Source organism: Mastigoproctus giganteus, chromosome 6, assembly GCF_048544385.1.
Source record: "Mastigoproctus giganteus isolate SK-2022 chromosome 6, ASM4854438v1, whole genome shotgun sequence".
NCBI classification, from domain to species: Eukaryota; Metazoa; Arthropoda; class Arachnida; order Uropygi; family Thelyphonidae; genus Mastigoproctus; species Mastigoproctus giganteus.
The window spans coordinates 78,595,725-78,617,604 of NC_143580.1; the positions used below are offsets into that span (position 1 = coordinate 78,595,725).

Sequence of the window (21,880 nt, forward strand, 5' to 3'; positions counted from 1 at the left end):
TCTGAAACACTTTGAGCAAAATGAAAGAACATGTGATATTGCATGTGCTACAGGCTTAAATGAGGCAACGGCGAGAATTAGAAAGAATGCAAAGAAAATAAAAACAACTTCCATAGCAGGAACAACTCAAAGTGTAATAAAATCCATTAGATCAAGACACAAAGAATTGTAAGAGATGAAATGGCTGTCATCTGTTTGGATAGAAAATCAAACAAAGAACAAGTTTGCTTACGATAAAAGCAAACTTAATCTTGACCCTATTTTTCCCATAGGGCCTGTTATTTATATTGCACGATTTTGCATTGCACAAGGGTTTATAGGAACACAACTATCATGCTATATGAGGACTGACTGTATTACTCCCTCTGGTTGCCTCTTGAACATGCTGCTGTAGAAAACAATCATCCAGTAAATCCACAAATGCCTTGCTAATGTGTGAGTGACCGACCCACAAGATCCAGTCTATATCTGGGAAGTTAAAATCCCCTATTATAAAACAATCTGATTTACTGGCACACTCTATTTCTCTGTACAGTTGTTCGATGTACTTATCAGAGTCATTAGGCCTATAACACATTCCTACTCTCAATTTTGATCTCCCGGCGCTTATGTCACACCAAACTGACTCGACACTGCACTGTCCAGCGATGTCGACTGGCTTCACTTCCTTGTATTTTATGTGTTTCTTAACTAATAGTATAACCCCTTCTCCCTTCCTATCTTGTCTATCCTTCCTGTACACATCATACCCCACAAATTCCAGTTTTGCATTCCTTATATCTGTGTGACACCATGTCTCTAATATCCCAACAATATTTTCCTTTGATGTCTTGACCAGCTCCTCAAATTTATTTACTGTACTCGTAGCATTGGTGTACATGCAACTATTCTTACTCTTAGTTACCCCTAACACAGCCGATGTATTTACTTGTTCCATGATAACTCCCAGCAGTTCTTGAAATCCCCAGCACCTCACTTTCCAGGCTTCTGCTCATTCCAGAAGAAGCAGTGCAAGAATCACTTTAACCTCTGCCTGCAGCTACTGTTGATCTATTAGTCTGTGAATCCCACCAAGCTTGTAGTTTTCCGACCTACTTAATCCTTGCACCATTATGTCTATCCCATCCCTGTAGAAACAATCTCTCCTGTTAACAAGCAGAGACCACACTGAGGAAAATTCTACCTAATGAGCCTTGCAGAATATCTCCAGGGTAGAATTAATTAACAAGGCTCTCATCATATACACCCTCCTGTTGTGTCTGGGCTGAATTGCAGATGCTTTCCAATTTAGCCCTAACCCACAATTTATTTTCAACACTGACCTAGAAGTTATTACAATTTAGCCCTAACCCACAATTTATTTTCAACACTGACCTAGAAGTTATTACAATTTATCTTGTAGCTGTAGTACTCCTTACTACAGTATGTTGTGTATCTACCTCCTTCTATAAACATCTACAAAGATCCTAATGCAACTTATCCCTGCTCCCCCATTTTAATTTTTGGGCGCCTTTAACCTTCTAACCTGTGGGGTAGTGCTAATGTTAATCGATGTGGCTAGGTTATTGCCTGCTTGATCATAATAATCTCCCCTTGCTAAATACTGGTACTATTACATAGTTTCACATACTCATTGTACTCTCTCTGTTATTGAATTATTTATCTGCTCCCTGTCTCTCCTCCCAGCTAGTAAACATTTTGGTTAGTGGACAGACAACAGTGAGAATGCTTTTGCTCAAGGAAAAACTACTGTCAAGAATGGTGTTCCCACAAATCTTGAATTTATAAAGTATGCTACATGTTACATGTTCGTGGAGTCATCTGTAGGAGGATGTGATATGGCAAAAGCATGTGATGAGATCAAGAGAAAACTTAGGGTTCTAATGAACATATCTGAGAGCTTGGACAGGGTGTGATGCCGCCAAAGAGAAGAAATTAAATTGCGGGTTCCATCTATGGATCTGACTGATCATAATCGGCAGCAAGATGATCCTAGTCCATCTACTGCCAAAAGACAAAAGAAAGCTGTGACGCAAACCATCTCTCCACTCTTTCTAATTTTCCACTCCCTAACAGACCAGCCTGTTAGTAAACTTTCTCCCTTTGTACAAAGGTGCTTAGAACATATATCTGGTCCACCAAAAATGGTTTGTAGCTTAAAATCTGGTGACCTACTGATAGAAATGACAAATCACCGACATTCAGAGCTTCTTAAAACCACAGCTTTTGGTGGGATTCCCATCAAAGTCACTCCGCATGCCACTTTAAATACCTCAAAAGGGGTTATCGTGGAATGGGACTTTCTAAACAGCTCTGAAGAAGAAATTGTACAAGAGTTACACAACCAGAATGTCGTACATACCAAAAGAATCCTAATTAAAAAGGATGGAAACCTGATACCAATACACATTATCATACTTACTTTCAGTACTAATTACTCTACCAACATCAGTCAGGGCAGGATACCTGAACTGCCAGGTAAAGCCTTACATCCCCAATCCCATAAAATGCTTCAAGTGTCAAAATTAGGGCCATTCCCAAACAGAGAACAGGCTATTTGTGCCACTTGTGGCTCAAAAGACCATAATGATAAAGAATGCCATACAGAGTCTCCTCAATGTCCAAACTGCAAAGGAGACCACCCTACATATTCCAGAGACTGCGGTATATGGAAGAGAGAGAGAAGCAAGTTCAGAAATATAAAATTGAACATAAAGTCACGTACCAAGAAGCCAAAAAGCAGATACCATTACTTCCAGCAGTGAGATCAAACGTTGCAACTGCAGTGCAGAAAACAAAAGTAACTGCAACACAGACTGACATCTCAGTCCTGCCTAACATCTCAATAGCGGACTAGGCACGTAATCTCCTTTTACAAACAAAACTAAAAGTTGACCAGGCAATTAATACACCCATTATAATCTCACCAAATTATGATGGGTAGTGCAAATCCCACCAGACCTGTTTAAAAAAACTCAAAAAAATACTGACATTAAGGATATTAATGAAACGGAGCAAGAAGATGAACCAGTTCTGGAACTTTACGCAATATGGACAGTGGTGGTAGACCAAATTTCCCTAGAAAAGAAAAGGTAAAAATAGATCGGTTGAAACAGGCAGCACATCATAAATCATCTGAATCAATAACTAAGTCCAAATAATGCACACACTTTTTCAGTGGAATTGTGGAATTCGGAGTAACCTTAACGATATCAAAGATCTGATTTCCATCTATAATCCTGCAAGTGTTTGTTTACAAGAAACAAACCTAACTCAGCGCACAAATATTTCAATCAAGTACTACAATATATACAGTGGGGCATCGACATCCGATATTCTCAGGAACCAATTTACCTTCTATACGATCTTTTATTTTAAGGACTGATGATATTTGCAGGAACTGATGGCTTTCCTATATAGGTAGGACGATGTGGTGGAAAGTTTCAGATGCGTGGCACATGGGACATCATTCTTACGATTTTTCTCGACTAATTAGCATCTTTTTATTGTTCAATACAACATTCCCGAGTATTACAGTATTTTGAACAATTTCTTTATCTTCTGTTTGATGCTCTTGTCCAGTGTGTAAGCAGAGTGTATGTTTGTTAATTATACGAAACCATCCTCTTCTGGAAGTGAATACCCAGGAGAACATTGACTACTAAGGATGAAGCTAGTTCACGTGGACATAAGCCTATGGAAGATAGGCTCACGCTCCCATTAGGTGGCAATATTTCTGGAGATTTTAAGCTGAAGCCTTTGCTGGTGTATCACTCTAACATCCCCAGAGTATTTAAACAACAAAATGTCAACAAAGGCATGCTGGAAGTGTTTTGGAGCAGCAATAAGAAGGGTGTGGGTTACAAGATATGTTTTCAATGAAAATCTTGAGAAAAATTAGCCAGCAGGCACTGCTCTTGCTGGCTAATGTGTCAGGACATTATCCTGAACTTGTCCAATCTCTCGAGGCACAATTTGACTTTGTGCAAGTCAAATTTTTGCCACCCAACACCACTCCTCTTATTCAACCAATGGACCAGCAAGTGATTGCAAACTTCAAGAAATCTATACCAAGAAAATGTTTGCAAGTTGCTTTGCAGTGACTTCTTTTGAAATTGCTCTCACCATCAAAGATTTTTGGAGGTCAAAGTACAACATCCTGGACTGTGTGAGGCTAATCGTAAGTTCTTGGAATGATGCTTCCACCAGATGCTTAAATTCAGCCTGGAAAAACATCTGGCCTTTAATCGTCCATAACTTTGATTTGAAGATGATGGTACTTTGACAAATTATATTGTCACTCTTGATAAATCAATGGGTCTGGAGGTTGACCAAGAGTTTGTGGAGGACCTTACTGACACTTATGGGCATGAGCTAATGACAGAGAAGGTACAAGAGTTGGAGAAAATTATGAAGGGTGACACTGGAGAGAGGAAGCAGACACCCAAAAAGTGTAAGCTGAAGATTGTCATTTCTTGTTGGGAGCATTTAAGAGAAGTGGTTAAAAAAAAAAAAAAAAACACCCCAACATTGAAAACACTGAACGCATGTTGTTCAAAATGGAAGATGAAGTCCTTTCTTACTTCGGGAAGCTACAAAAAAGTCGTCCGAAATAGTCCACTTTGGACAGTTTCTTTGCCGGTAGCAGCAAAAGACTGAAAAGACACCTGAAATCTGATGTAATCTCACCACCACTACCTCATTATTGATTTTATTAGTCCTGCACTTCAAGTCTAAGGCAAATGCTAATTTACCGCAGACTTTTTTTTTTTTTTTTTTTTTTAAGATGTTTTTATAACTATTTATTAAATAATCTTTATAAAACACTCATTTTTAATGTAAAAATCAAGAATAGCATGTAAGAAATACCTATTTTATGTGTTGTTGGGGTGGCCTGCCAAGAGTTTAGAATGAATTACAGGAAATCAATGTATTATTGGTTTCAACTTACAATATTTTCAATATACAGTGAGTTTTGTGGAACAAATTACCATCGGATGCTTGGGCCCCACTGTATAGGCAAGATCGTAAAACTATAACAACTGCCCATGGAGGAATTGCCATTTTGGTCGACTCTAATATTCTGTTCAGCTGCAAACATCTCTTGAAGCAGTCGCAGTTCCAGTTTTGTGATTGGAATTACCTTTACCATGGTTTCACTCTATCTTCCACCTAACCATACATATACATTGCAAGACTTTGTGTATTTATTTAACCAATTCCCATCTCCATTCTGTCTGATAGGAGATCGTAATGGGAATGAAACCATTTGGGGCTCTCTTTATGTAGACAAAAGAGGGCAGATTATAGAAAAACTTCTAGATAGCAGGAAAACACTTTTAAACACAGGTACTCACATCCACTTCCATTTATCTACAGGGAATATTTCTGCAATTGATCTCGCCATCTGTTCCCCGACTCTCTATCCTTTTCTTGACTGGTCTGTTTCAAATGATCCATATAACAGTGATCATTACCCAGTTGTTTGTCACCTATTAACAAATGATGTACTGCAATCTATAAGAGGTAAAAAGTGGAAATTTTGCAAAGCAAACTGGGAAAAATACCAATGTGCTGCTTCTTTAGATGAGCAAACTGTAAGACATTGTGATATCAATAGTGCTGTTACTTATGTTACAAACCAAATCATCTCTGCAGCAAATATTTAAATACCAAAGACTACCAAACAGTACCATAAACATTACATGCAGTGGTGGAATGAAGAATACATGGAAGCAAAAAAAGAGAAAAATAAAGCTTGCAATCAATTCAGAAAGTTCCCCACTACCACTAATCTCATAAAATATAAGAAAGCCAGAGCAAAAGTATGTTATATATGTCAGAAATCTCAAAAAGAGCCCTGGATATCTTTTGCTAACAAAATTAATAGAAATACCGACGCTAAAATTATCTGGAATAAAATTAGACAAATCTCAGGTAAATATTCAACAGCACCTAAACCAATAATGAGCTGGAAAGGCCATGATGTAACTGATCCAGAAAAAAAAATTGCAAACTTAATAGGAGAAACTTTTGAGGAATTATCAGCTACATCATCATATAGACCAGTCTTTCAAAAATATAAATCTCAAATCGAAAAAATACAAAATTAATTTCCGCACAACACATGAGATTCCATACAATCAACCCTTCACTATAAATGAGCCACATAAAGCCTTAGCCAAATCAAAACAAAAGTGCAGCAGGTCCTGATGGAATCCACTATCAAATGATTATCATCTCACTGAAAATTCCTTATGCATGATCCTACTGCTTTTTAATAGGATATATCTTGCGCACACATATCCAGACTCTTGGCAGCATTCGTTTGGTAGATGGCCTCGCAGCATGCGAGGCCATCTACCAAAGTTCCTCCAGAACTTCATGTATAAAAAGAACTTTCCAAGTCTGCTACCATAATATTTTGTCTCAAATATAAAATCAACAATGTCATCAACCTTTGGATGATCTTTGGATAATCATGGATCACAAATTAAATTTCCTAGAATGTACAGAATATCTATATATAGTGTGCGTAAACTAATTAAACATTCTACAAGCAGTATCTGCCATGACATGGGGAGCTGATTGTTATTCACTTTTGCGCATTTATCAAGCAATGATAAGATCTAGATTAGATTGTTTCTCCCATCTACTCCTCAGCGAAGAAAAGTGGTCTAAAATGGTTAGATCCTATCCATCACAGTGCATTATGTGTTGTTTCTGTTCCTAAATATAGGGTGTCTCAAAAATACATGGCATAACTTCAGGAATGAGTTCCTCATATGTAGACAATAAAAATATTTTATATCAACATAGTTCCGGAAATGCTTGGTTCCCGATTTATTAACCGGAATGTCTTCTCCCGCAAATGATTTCCTTCATCACAAGTTACTGACAGAATCTGGTGGTTTTCCATTCTGACCATGTACTCAAATCAGGAGCAAACGGATATGCACTTTATGTACAGTTTGTTGAATGGCAATGCTCTGGAGGCTCGTTTGTACCACGAAAGGTTCCCAGAATGAAGATGTCCCGACAGGAAAACATTTGAAGGTATCCATCGCCACCTTTGGGAACATGGGACCTTTACGTCTAGTGCTGCTGACAGAGGACGACCAAGATCTACGACTCCTGAAGTAGAGGAAGAGATTTTGGATGTTGTGCATGCCACTCCTGGAATCAGCACATGCAGAATAGCAATGCAACTGGCTGTTCAACGTTCAACTATTTGGAGAGTGTTGCGAGAACAACTGTATCCTTACCATCTTCAACGGGTACAGGCCTTGTCACCAGCAGATTACCCTGCACGAGTAATGTTCTGCCAGTGGTTCTTGCAGCAGTGTGGTGCAACTGCTCACTTTTCTGCCTTAGTGATATTCACAGATGAAGCACAGTTCACACGAGATGGAATCCAAAACTTTCACAATCAGCATGTATGGGCTGAGGAACACCTACATGCAATTCTTCCATCACATCACCATCAGCGGTTCAGCCTCAATATCTGGGCAGGTGTGTTTGGTGATAAATTATTTGGGCCCCATGTACTTCCAAACAAACTCACAGGGCAGGCGTACAGAAACTTTCTGGAAAACAACATGCTTGATTTCTTGGACGACACGCCACTGATCATTCGCCAACAAGCACACTTCATGCACGAGGGCGCTCCTGCACATTTCAGCCACCTAGCCCGCAATTACCTGAATCAAAGGTTTCCTGGTTGGTGGATAGGTAGAGGTGGACCAACTGCCTGGCCTCCACGCCCATCTAATTTAAACCCACTAGATTTCTTCTTGTGGTGCCATTTAAAGTCATTAGTGTATTCAACTCCGGTAGCTGATGTGGACACTCTCCGCAATCGAATTGTAGTGGGTTGTGAGACAATACACAATTACCCTGGGGTAATTGTGCAGGCAGATAATGAAGTTCTCTGAGCAGTGCAGACTGGCTGCAAGAGTAGCTCATGGTGTCTTATCAATGATATACTGGAATTTTTCTAGCAAGGATAGGAAGGTGATTATTCCCTTGTATAAGGCAACGGTCAGGCCGCACCTTGAGTACTGTATACAGGTCTGGAGGCTTCATTTCAAGAAGGATGTAAAGCTGCTGAAATGAGTACAGAGAAGGGCAACAAGGTTAGTGAACGGAACAAAGGGGTGCTCTTACGAAGAAAGGCTTAAGTTTTGTAAATTACAGTGTCTGGAGACTAGGCACTGGTGAGGTGATCTGATAGAGGTGTACAAAGCCTTGAATGGTTTGAGCATGCTCAATGCTGATGGGATACTGCCTCTTGCTCAGAATAATCACCTGAGAGGGCATAAATTCAAATTGAGGAAAGACAGATGTAGGATAGATGTGCGGAAATTTGCCTTTAGCCAGCGGGTAGTTGGTTGGTGGAACAAACTTTCATCCCTTGTTATGGAAGTTGATAGCCTAAATAAATTTAAGGCTTAGCTGGACAGGTATTTCAAACGAACGGAGGGGTGAAGTGAAAGGGTTTTTTTTTTTTTTTTTTTTTTTTTTTTGCTGATGCTGCATAAGCTTGCTTTCTTGCATCATATGCCTTTACTAATGCTAATACGAAACATGCCAGGAACTTGGCATCGTCTTCAGAAGTCCATGAGGCATCGATGTGAGGCCTGTATTCAGGCAGAAGGTGAACATTTTGAACAATTACTATAAGGTGATGTGAACAGTTAAGTGTCATAGACAGACCTTCAAAACATGGAAACCAAGTATTTCCGGAACTATGTTGATATAAAATATTTTTATTTTCTACATATGAGGAACTCATTCCTGAAGTTATGCCATGTATTTTTGAGACACCCTGTATACACAGAGATTTATGAACTCCCACTCAGCCGTCGTAGACAACTTCTTCTGAACTACGCTACAAAAATTCAAAACCTTCCTGGACATCCAACTTGGAAATATCTGTATACTCTAAAATGGAAAACTTTATATGAGAACAAACCTAGCATATGCAATCCTGCCGACATATGACTAAAAGAAATGCTTTCACAATGGAACTTAAATATGGATAAAATCTACCAAGATACCCCCCACATATCTACCCCCGTGGGAAATCATTTCGGCTGACTGTGACATGCACCTCACAAAATGGAAACAAAATAACATCCCAAATCAATATGTGAACCAGCTGCATTCCTCTTATGTAATGTAATTCTCTGATTACTCACATCTGTACACTGATGGCTCCAAAATGGATATACACATTGTTGCTGCAGTGGTCCTGGCAAATAGCATAATTTCTCAGTCACTTCCAGTAGAGTGTAGTATCTGTAGTGCTGAACTGTTTTCAGTAAGTCTCGCACTAGATCACATTGCCAAAACTTCCCTCGTAAAAAGTATCATTTTTAAAGACTCATTAAGTGGAATACATGCTTTACAGCTACGAAATCAACCATCTCATCTGTATCTAAGAAAAATTCTTTCTTGCTTATTGCTTCTTAAGACTAAAAACCGAAAAGTCAGATTCACTTGTATTCCTGGACATTCTGGAATACTGGGCAATGAACGTGCTGATCAAGCTGCCAAACGTCCGTCAAATGAAAATTCTCACCTGCATAAAATTCTACACAATGACTTTAAAAATGTCATTCGAAAAGCCTCTGAAAATATATGGACACAGACCTGAAAATCTCAAGAAAACAACAAACTATACCAAATCAAACAGCAGCTGAAATCCTGAAAATCAAGTTTTCGGGCAAAGAGACACAGTGGTTATCCTCACCCGGCTTTGCATTGGACATACACATTTAACACACTTATCTCCTAATGAAAGATGATCCTCCACAATGCTCTGTGTCTAACCATACTAACAGTGAAGCATGTCATCATAGAATGTCCACATTACCAAATTGCCTGCCAATCAGCTTTCAAATTGCATGTAAATGAACCATTAAGCTTTGAACTCATTATGGGAGAAAACTCAAAAGTAAAGGAACTCTTTATATACCTCAGTCTAATAAACCTTACCAATTGCATCTAATATTCCAACATTAGGGTTAAATATGGATAGCATAACTGAAAATAACAAAACTTGAACAGGCACAATACAGCTGAAGCAGCTTTTGCACCACAAAACTACAAACAACAACAGCAACAATGAGGGTTCCATCAAGTACTCAGCTTCCCAATTCAACACTACAGCCTAAGCCTATCCTTGTGCATATGCTGTAGCATTGACAACACAGCAACAACCCCAACAGCAGAAAGCACAAATCCCCGAGGAAATAGCTAGAATTAGTTTGACTTCATTGTCTGGGAAATTGGAGATTTTTTATGAAGGATAGGTGGAATAGAACCAGGGTATGTCTGTCAGGCAGGGGCTTAAGTTAATGATGTACAACAGTTATTATCTTTTAAGAGCACAAAAGGTAGTATTGTTGTATAGATCAGCTTCGAGAAAAAGTCATGAATTAATATTTAAAGTTGGAAGTATCTGCAATTCTGCCTAAATGCAAAAAGGAGTACATGATGAGAGAGCATTGTCATTCAGTTCAGCCCCAAAGCAACTGTGCTAGGCTAATTGGGTAGAATTTTTCTCAGCATGTAGCATGCATTCTACCAGGAGAGGTTGTTAGTAGTATTAGTGGCAAATGATGCAAGAAAATAAACTTACATAACATCAGCAAAAAACTACACACACACACACACACACACACACTTCATCCATCCTTGCCATTCCAAGAATTTGTCTAGTTCTTCCTTGAATTAATTCAAACCATCCACTTCCACATCAACAGATAGAAGCCTATTCCAACAAACAACCACGTGCTGACTGAAGGCAAACTTCCACATATCTAGTCTGCAACTATTCTCAGATTTATACCTCCCTCCCCATGTGTATAATCTCAGTAAGAGGAAGATTGCCATTCATATTTGGCTTAATCAATCCATTCAAGGCCTTAAACCCTTCAATCAGATCACCATCAGGTGCTTAGTCTCCAGATGCTGCAATTTGCAGAACTGAAGCCATTCTAAGTAAGAGCACCCTTTTGTTCCCTTCACCAATATTGTTGCCCTTCTCTGCACCCATTCCAGCAGATCTATATCCTTCCTAAAGTGTGGCCTCGAGACCTGTGTACAGTACTCTAGATGTGGCCTAATCATGGCCTTAGGCTCTCCTTGAAGCACCTGTGCACTGCTCAGAGAATTTCATATCTGACTGTACAATTACCCTAGGGTCTTTCATTTTCCACATCTGAGTTTACCACCACAATTAAGTTACTCTGAAATTACTACTACCCATATGGTACCTTGCATTTGTCAATGTTCAACTTCAGCTGCCATTTCTCAGCCAATCAACTTAATTTTTCTAAACTTTGTTGCAGTAGTATACCATCATTACTGTTGTTAAACCACCCTGCCAACCTTTGTATCATCTGCAAACTTTGACATTAAGCCTGATATACCTTCATCAGTGTCACTAATAAATATCAAAAACAGCAACGAACCTTGAGGAACTCCACTGATAACATTAGTTCACGAATAGCAGCACCCACTCTGTCTTCTTCCAATTAACCATCCCTTTAACCAAAGCAGTAACTTGCCCTCGGTGCCACACTGCTCCAGTTTATACAGTAGTCTTTTGTGTTCAACAGTAGCCCTTCTCTGCACCCATTCCAGCAGATCTATATCCTTCCTAAAGTGTGGCCTCGAGACCTGTGTACAGTACTCTAGATGTGGCCTAATCATGGCCTTAGGCTCTGAGGCCGACCGGGCTAGCCGAGTGGGTAAAGTACCTGCCTGGCAACCCAAAGGTCGTGGGTTCGATTCCCGCCTCAGGCTTGGATCAAAGTACTGCAAAAAACCTTGGGAGGTGCAATATGGTCACAGAAGCCGATGCGCCAACAACTACCAAATCAAAAAAATCAAAACCTTAGGCTCTGAAGCCTTCTGAAATCCAAGTTTTTGATGGCAAAAGGTAGAACAATGCTGTGACTGCAGTATAACTGCCCGGATGATCCTGCATTACTTCTTTAACCAGCAATTCCATTATTTTCCCGGAATAAATGTTAAGCTGACAGGTCTGTAATTACTCATGTCTCATTTTGATTCCACTTTATGAATTGGGGATACGTTCGCACATCTCCAGTCCGTGGAGATCTCCCCCTGAATCCAAGGATGTTCATAATTATGACTAAGGGTTTGTTCACCTCCATTGCTGCCTCCCTTAATATGATTAGATAGATCCCATCCACCCCAGCTGCCTTTTTATGTTCAGATTCAACAATTTCTCTTCCAATTTCCCCTTCAGTTAGTGTTCTCCCCTGGACCTATGAAATGAATTTAACTGATGGCCTGGCTAAAATTTAAGCTATTCTCGTGGTACCGTATCATACTGCTCACTGATCTTGATCAAACATACATACTAAGCAGTCGAGGTCAATGCAAAATTAATTGCATAATGTTAAATTATGCAATTAATTTTTGCTCTGGATCACTTAAGTCATATTTATAAACAACAGAAAAGTTTATAATAATGTTAAGTGCAATGTATCGCACTTCTCCACCCGGCTACTTCATAATGCCACCTGGCTGTCAAAATTTTCTGGGGACAACACTGAATTATCAAAAAATCATTTACCTCCCTGTTTGAGTTTGACAAACTTCTAATGTCCCCTTCTGTAAATAATTCTCGTGTATAAAATGTAGATGCAAAATATCTATTCAATTTATTAGCAACCTTGGTAGGATCAAGAACAGTGAACCCATTGACATCAAGTGGCTCAGTGTGATTAAACCCCTTTCTTGTACAGTTAATATAAGCATAGAAGTCTTTGCTGCTTTTCTTGACATTCTTTGATAGAGTCTTCTCACAATCTGCCTTAGTTTGCCTAAACTCCTTTGTGACTTGATTACAGACTAATTTATATCTACCATAGTCTTCTGTATCACCTGATAATTTATATGCATCCCATGCATATAAATTTTCAGTTGCCCTGTGTCTCAGTAGTTCATCTAACATCCATTTAGGTGTAAGTCTTGAACAGTATTTCTTCTTTGGTATGAAAAGCCTAGTAGCTTCCCTGAATGCTTCCCATTTAGAATTTGCTGTTGGTAACATCATCAGGGTTCCCTGCCTTAGATTGAATGTTTCTTAACTAAGAGCATAACCTCTCCATCCCTCCTGTCCTTCCTGTATACATTGTACTCCCCATATTTGAATTCAGCATCACTTATGTCTGAGTGACACCTAATCTCCACTATCCCTACACTGTATGCTGTTGATGACTGAATCAGCACTTCAAATTAATTTACAATGCTTATACATACACATATATTAGTGTACATACACTTGTTCTTACTCTTAGTTACTCTTCAGCCCATGTATTCACTGGTTCCATGATGATCCATAGTAGGGTCTGAAATCCCTAACAACTTGCTTTTCAGGCTGCTGCTACATTTTCCAATAGAAGCTGTGCAAGAATCATCTTCACCTCAGCCTGTGGCTCTAGTTAATCTATTAGTATGGGTACCCCCCCAAGCTAGTAGTTTTGCGTAGATGTGTACTTAAATACAAGGGCGTAGAATTTTTTTTTTTTTCTCCAATTAGATCAAAAATGGCTCTTAACTTAAAAAAGGTTGCTAACCTCTGCTATAGGGTATTTTAATTAAAACAATGCCAATTCAGCTACTTTGGTAAATGGCTATGAATTAAACTGATGCCATTGCACTAACCTATACATTAGTCATTCTACTATGTGGTATGAGGCTCTTTCCCTAAAATACTCTATACAGTAATACCCCGAAGTTACGCGATAGGTGGGTACGACGAAAATCGCTTGTCGAATTTGCGTAAGTCAGGGTACAACTTTGCATATAAATACGTATAAATTTTGTTTAATTGGGACCAAGGACTAACAAAAACACTAGTTTAAAAGAAAAATATTTAATAAAATTGCAGTTATTTATACATATTAATACAAATTATGTATTAAAAAAATAAATGAGTTATGTAAAAAAGTTATTTCGATGTCGATGGCTTCATAAAATCTAACAAATTCGTAGGGTCTGAAATCCCTAACAACTTGCTTTTCAGGCTGCTGCTACATTTTCCAATAGAAGCTGTGCAAGAATCATCTTCACCTCAGCCTGTGGCTCTAGTTAATCTATTAGTTATGTAAAAAAGTTATTTCGATGTCGATGGCTTCATAAAATCTAACAAATTCGTCTGACGACATAGCACCTTCTTTTTTTCACGCAGAATTTCTTCGTAGCAAGCTAATAATTTTTTATTCCTTGCTTTGTAGCTATAACACGTTCTTCGTTGGAGTCTGTTTTCTAAAATTTTTAAGCTCTTTTCAATTGAGCTGAGGCCTTCTTTCAAGCTTCCAATTGTCATGTGCTTTTCTGGTGGAACTGGGTTTGAAGTGTCGGATAATTCAGTGACGTTTTGCTCACGAATCTCTATGAGCTCATTCATTGTTTAAAAGAAAAATATTTAATAAAATTGCAGTTATTTATACAATTGCAGTTGGATTCACTATGTGAATCCAACAGCTCGTTGACATCATCACCATTGACTTCCAAATCTAATTGCCTGGCAAGATTAACAACTTCTATCATATGAGCGACATGATCAGTTTCTGGCATTGTTTTCGTCTCGTTTTTAAAAACAAAATGGACAAAGTTTCTTCCGACACCATTCAATGTTTTTTTTTGTGAATTTCATCCCAAGATTCTTCAATGATTCTTACGGCATCTAAAACATTGAATTGTTTCCAAAAGTCTTTAACAGATATCTCACTATTTTGTCTCATAGCTTCATTCAGACGTGCAAACGAACACCTCGTGTAGTAGGCCTGAATGTTTTGATGACTCCCTGGTCCATCGGTTGAAGCAAGCTGGTTGTGTTTGGAGGCAAAAACACAACTTTCACACGTCGGTCGAAATTAATTAGGGTGGCAGGAGGGTGACTGGATGCATTGTTAATAAGAAGGATCAATTTAAATGGAATCTGTTTAGACTTGCAGTAACGTTCGACTTCAGGTATGAAGTGGTGACCAAACCAGTCCTCAAAAACGGAAGCTGTCACTCAAGCTTTATGATTTGACTTCCAAATCACTGGTAAGCTAATTTCAGATATTTTTTAAAACTCTTGGGTTTTCGGAGCGATAAATTAAAAGAGGTTTTAACTTGCAGTCACCAGCTGCATTCCCGCCGACCATCATTGTCAATCAGTCTTTGGAAAGTTTTTTTATTTGTGAAAACGATGTAATTTCTGACAAAAGTTGAGCACGAATTCGAACGCACACATAAATATGACAGTTGGAATGCAAATTCTTGTATATGTGTGCAGCTCGTGTGGCAGCAAAGTTGAATTTTGTTCATCTTTCGCTCTCACTCTCCGCCGTCGCACCGTATATCGATAGCATATGAAAAACGACCTTGAAGACAGTGGGCAGCAGTGTTGCCAAACGAAAAAATCAAGAACCACGTAACTCCAATTCGTGTAAGTCGGGGTATTACTGTATATCAAAACAGGTTGACGTGGTGAAACTTAAAATTGGAAAGTGTTTTATTCATATGGTTAAAAAAAATATAAACAAATAAAAATGCTGTAGTGAAACTTTATATGTACTGTCAAGGTGGTTTGTATGCTGATACTATCCAACAAAATGTCAAAACTCCAAATACTTAATACACTCATAGCAATAGCTGAATGACTTTATGAAGAAATATGGTAAGTTTTGAACTTTGTTTGGCCAGCTGACTTTCTATTATGAATTTCTAAGGCCAAAATATGTTTCCTTATAGTAGTTGTAAGTCTTCTAGCTCTAAAAAGAATTCAAATAGCAAGTTGCTCCAGCCAGTCTAGCAGTTAGTGCGTGGCCACAAGTAAGAAGTTGAGTTCAGCTCCATATAGTGCCACAAAAAACAATCTGCTCATTGTAAACTGTGTTGCCAGAAATCTGGACGACTTAGTTGTAGGAGTTTCTGGAGGGTCCAGAACAATATTGGAGCAAAAAATACAGAACATCTTGGATGACTTGTCCGCGTGGGCCACCTTAAACAAGTTGAAAATTTCACCCAAAAAAACCAACTTTATGGTGTTCAAAAATCACTTTGATTACAACCGTCCGCCCAGAGTGCTGTTAAAGGGAAAACAAATTCCTCTAGTTTCTAGTACAAAATATTTAGGAGTGATTTTGGATGACAGGATGGGTTTTCATTTGCATGTGTCGCACCTAAATGAAAAAATCAAGAAATTCACTTCTTCAGTGATTCGGATTTCTAGGAAGGAATGGGGGCTTAACAAAAGAACTATGATATTATATTACAGAACTGTCTTTCTGCCAATTATGGCTTACGCGGCTGGAGTGTGGATGGGCGCAGTAAATAAGGTCCGAATCAGAAGCAAACTCATGTCACTGCAGAGATCAATGTTATTGGCTTTTTTACATGCTCCAAGAACTGTGTCAACAGCGGCGTTGCAGGTCATTGCAGGAACCATTCCATTGGATTTATATATTATGTATCGGGGAATGCTGTACGCACTGAGGAGGGGAATTTCGACTCAGTGTTTGGACATTTTCGTTGACCTTACTAATAACATCAAAGAAGAAAAACTTAATCTGGAATTCATTAGTGGAAGTTTGGAGGAATCGGTGGGGCTCTTCTGAGGTAGGACAGGTAACGAGGAAGTTAATCCCATCAGCAGATTTTGTAATGTCAAAAACAGTGTCGTCATGGTTTCATCCTTCGATGTATACCAACTATATATTGACAGGACATGGGTCCTTTCGTGAAAAACTACATTCTCGAGGATTGGAGCCTGATCCGTGGTGTTCCTGCGGTGAGGCGGAATCTTGGACACATGTTTTATTTCTTTGTCCTTTGTATGGATCTGTGCAGAGCCGACTTTTCAGTGAACTTACTAACATCACTGAGGATAATGTGCAGATGCTTTTGAATGACGCTTCCAGTTTTCAGGCCTTGCAGAGGTTTGCATCTGCTGTGTTCGCCAGAAGGACGATCTTGAGAAACTTATTGGAGGTAGAGCTGGCAGCATATTTGAATAATGCATAAATGCCTCTGGGTTGGGAGCTTCAGATCAGGCAGCTTTATGTCTGATCTGTGGTTCCTCAACATGTACCACTACGGTGGGTTTTTTTTTTTTTTTTTTTTCTTCTTGGCTCTTGGGTTTGGGCGGCCAGAGACCAGGAATGTTGGCACCCGACAGTATTGCACTTTTTCTGTTGGGTGCAGGATTGTGCTTTGGCACTAAAGATTATAATAGTAGAGCAGGTCCGGCTCCACGTGCCGGGGGACGGGCATCACTTAGCAGCTGTGGATGACAGCTGCTTCCTGATGGCAAAGTGACCTGACATTAACAACACACTATACACACAAACACTTCTTCAATACAATTTTAACCTTTCCTATACAAAATTCAGTTATTAGTTTTAGATCACTGTTCAAAATTGAATCCATCTCAAAATTTTCTTCTTTTGAATATTCTATTTCTTAGCTATAATTCAGGCCCACTTTACAGTTTTTCTGTTAAAATGTTTTAGGTGGAGATGGGCACATGCCTAGGTACCACCCCGACACAGTACACACACACACACACACACACACACACACGCACCCTTAATAATTAATTTAGTACATATGCAATCACAGTGGATAAGTAACCTCTGCCCTTTGCTGTATTGAGAATAAATGGAAATTTATTAATCAGATAACAGTATTGGGAGAAGTTTTTTTTGAACCAAATTGAATCAGATTGATTTTAAAAAATATACGTGCGCGCGCACGCACACACACACACACACACACACACACACACACACACACACAGTTTCAGTAATATTATTGAAGATAAAGAAATAGATATTTTGGATCAGTTCTGTCAATTTCAATAACAGTATCTACCAGACCCTGATAACAAAGAATTGTGTACAGTTGTCCTTGGTTGGGGAACTGACAAGTACATGGGGAAATATGAAATATAACAAGTTATTCCAAGTTGTCATTCTTTTTTTTAAATAATTTTAAATCCTCATAGCACAATGCTGAAGTGTCAGAGAATAATTCCACTGGGTGAAAATAAAACAGAATTTGGACCTTCTCCTTCTGATGCTGGTTTGGAAATTATCTTGATAGCTAAGTCTGAACAGCAGTGCTATTGTTATAAAAAAAAAAAAAAAAAAAAACTTTGACTCAACATTTAGATGTCCCAAGTTCACTGTGCTTTTTTTTTTTTTTTTTTTAAGCAATATCATCTGTTGATGCCAAACAAACAATTCAAGCAGAAATCCACAGACAGAAAAATATTAAATAAGTTAATGTTTAAAATCATACTGTACTGATTAACAATCTTATGGCTGTATTTTAATATAAAATGTGTATTTTGCTAGTTAAATTTAATTTCTAGTGCAGTATGGACTTTAAAAAAACTCTTCTTTTTCCAAAAAATCTGTTTTCCTCCAGCCTACAGATATCTAATCTCCAGCTTTTTGAAAATCAAAAGTTTGTAGCTGTGTAAATAGATGTCAGATGAACTGATGAGATTAGTGGAAAACAAGAAAAATGCATGGGATGGTTATAAATTGTCAGGTGTCATAGAAACCTTGAGTAAGTATAAACAAATCTACAATCTAATCACTAAGGGGAAGTTAGGCAAACTAAGGCAGATTACAAGAAGTCTTTTGCTAAGAATGTGAAGAAAAGGAACAAAGAATTCTTTACATATTTAACAGTAGAAGGAAAGGAATGAACATGATTTTCTATATATGAATGACATAGCTATTGATGATTCCGTTCAGATTGCTGACAAACTGAATAAATATTTTACATATGCCCTCACATGTGAAGAAATCTTTAGAATGGAAATACCATATACAAACATATAACAGAGAGCTAAGTGATTTTGTGAATAACGGAGAAGAAAGTGAAGAAAGCTTAAAATTAAGTAAAGCACCTAGGCTAAAGGAATCTATCCTATCATATTAAGAGAAGTAGCAAAAGAGATAAACCGTAGTTAATTATGACAGTATCCTTGGATTCAGTGGAGGTTCCCTAAAAACTGGCCATTTGATAGAAAGCAGTATTGTTTATTCTTATTTTGCAAGTACAAAATACTGGTACGTCACATGCAGTAATTTAATTTTGTAATTTAATGTACAAGCTCATTGAGATGCTGGTTCCTTGTCAGATGACTTCTCTCAATGAGCTTATACCAACTAGTTATTAAAAATATATAGAGTCTAAGCAATCACATGTTCTCACTGAGTAGCCAAGTGGTGTATGGAAGGAAAACTTTCAGTTAAACGTACAAGAATAGTAATGTAACACCAATAACCCAGTTAATACTAGGCTGTAAAGTTATCAGGGTTGTGGGGTTACATTTCAATGCAAGCTTTGAAATTATTTTAAAATTGTACTTATTTCCGAATTCAGTTTCTGTCTTTTCAATAATTTCTGAATATGTGTTGATAATTCACACTATGCTTATTAAGTTATCTTGTATAGTTTTAGCCACGTGCATATAGTTATCCAAATGATAATTACAAAATATTGACTTCTTTATCTATATATGAGGCAATTTATCTTTTTAAGAAGTACATATTGTAGCTATCCTGTAGTACATTCTTATACATGTGTTATTTCATTACCTATGAGATGTTATTTCATTTTGCAGTTAACAGCAGAAAGAAAACAGAATCATCTAGATGATATACCAATTCCGGAACTATTAGATAATTCTGATATCCTCAGTGGAGACCATATAGCAAAGGTTGCATAAATTTAGTGTTATGTTTTAAACTTTAGCAGCAAATTTAATTAATGAAATAAAAATGGATATTATATGCATATTTATCTAAATCTTCAGAGTCCAGTAAAATCACTTTTCTGTTTTACAATTGTTTAAATTATAAATTTATTTGTGATAAATAAATTTATAATTTAAACAATTGTTGAAGATGCTAGTATAGTTGTAGAAATTTTGCAGTCTTTATATAGAACAATTTATCAACCAAACCATAAAACGAAGGAGTACATTAAATTTGCATGTTAACTGTTTAGTGGCATTGTGTAGCCTGATAGTTACTGCAGAACAATATTTATTGCTTGTGAAATATTAATTTGGAATCAGTGATTCTTGTTATTTGTACCTCCTTAACTGTGCCTTTAGTCTTGTATATGCTGTTTTTTTTTAATCCTCATTTATATTGTTGTTCATTTTGTGTAAACTGGGGAGGGGGTAGTTGATATCACTTACGTTACTCCATTATGTCAAAACAACTTATGCTGCAGGCTTCCTTGCACTATGTGGCTAGTAGTAGTAATAATAATTTCAAGACAAAAAAAAAAAAAAAAAAACACTGTCTGATTTACTCGGCCTCTTTGGTGGCACAGTGCCCTGGCGAGGTTCTGAGAGGCCGCAGTGTCCATAAATACAAGTAACCCTTGTATAACGGAGGTTAGGTTCCAGAAATATCACGTGTTATAGAAATCGCGTTGTATGAGGTTCAGGTTTCGTACAAAATGTAGGGTTATGTTCTGTAGTGTTTTTTTTTAATTATAGAAACAACAATGACATTCAACAAAAACATTTTATTCATTCAAGAATTCATGTAACTAACTATTTAACAAATACATAGAATAAAATTATAAATATTAGGAATTGTACATAAATTTCATGTAAAATTCCAATTCCTAAGGCAAATAATGCATAAATTTCAAAATTAAAGAAGTGGATATTTTAATTGTCATCACTGTCTTCAGAAAAAATATTTCGTAGATATTCTTTATTTACGAGTGGCAGGATGTCGTTATCACTTAATCTCTTCGACATCATTTGTATAATTCTCACTGGATACTTCAGCTGGTTTTCTTATCAAAAAGTCAGTAATAAGACCTTGCTTACCACTATGCTGAAATTTTTTTATTAAGTTCATAATATGGAGCTAAAAAACTGTCCAATTGTCTTTTGAATTTTTCCGAGCGCTCTGTTGAGGGATCATTATCCATAAAATAACTTCCTAACTTTTGTGCCAAATTTAATCCTGCTAATTTCTTTAGACTGAACTCTTTAACGGATTCAGCACAATCAGAATCTTCAGTAGAACTTTCCTCACCATTTGTATTTGGTTTGCCGTTTTCTATTAATTGAACCAATTCCTCCTCATTTAAATCTGTTTCTTCATCAATTAATTCACAAATTTCATTTTCAACCATATCGGAAAATCCCTCGCCACCACAAATGTGTGCCAGGTTTGTTATACGACTTAGTTCAGCATCCACAGGAGGTACAAAATTTTGATTAAGGATGACACTAGGCCATATTTTTTTCCAGCAGCCTTTCAGCGCAGAGGGTTTTAACTCCTCTATACATAGAGAAATAATTTTTGCCAAATTAAATATTGTAAACTCTTTCCACACTTGAGGCAGTGTCATGTTTGGATTAGATTCCATTTTTTCCAAAATTAATTCGAATGTTTGACGAATATAATATGCTTTAAATGTTGAAATTATCCCTTGGTCAAGGGGTTGAATGAGCAACGTTGTATTAGGCGGCAAATAAATTATTTTAATATTTGGATGGGTTACATTTTTTGAATGCCCTGGCGTGTTATCTAAAATTAGTAAAATTTTAAAGTCGATATTCTTTTTCTTTGTGTATCTTTCTAAATCCGGCATAAAACAGTTAAAAAAAAACAATTTTCAAAAATATGCTAGCTGTAAGCCATGCCTTTTTGTTGGCTCTCCAATAAACAGGGAGGGTGGACTTGTGAATTGCTTTCATAGCACGAGGATTTAAAGATCAGTTAATTAACATTGGTTTTGTCATGTAATCACCTGACGCATTACTACAAAACAGTAGAGTAATTCTGTGTTTAGA

At 37.5% G+C, this 21,880-nt stretch overlaps 1 protein-coding gene across 5 annotated transcripts in view; it reads left to right on the forward strand.

Moving 5' to 3' along the window:
* LOC150084425 (oxidation resistance protein 1A-like) overlaps positions 1–21,880 on the forward strand; it is a 250,740-nt gene that overhangs the window by 173,578 nt on the left and 55,282 nt on the right. For all 5 annotated transcript variants that reach the window (XM_090376063.1, XM_090376059.1, XM_090376064.1 and 2 more), the window contains one exon: positions 19,676–19,771. In XM_090376063.1, coding sequence (XP_090232189.1) covers positions 19,676–19,771 — 96 coding nt within the window. The remainder of the gene's footprint in view (positions 1–19,675; positions 19,772–21,880) is intronic.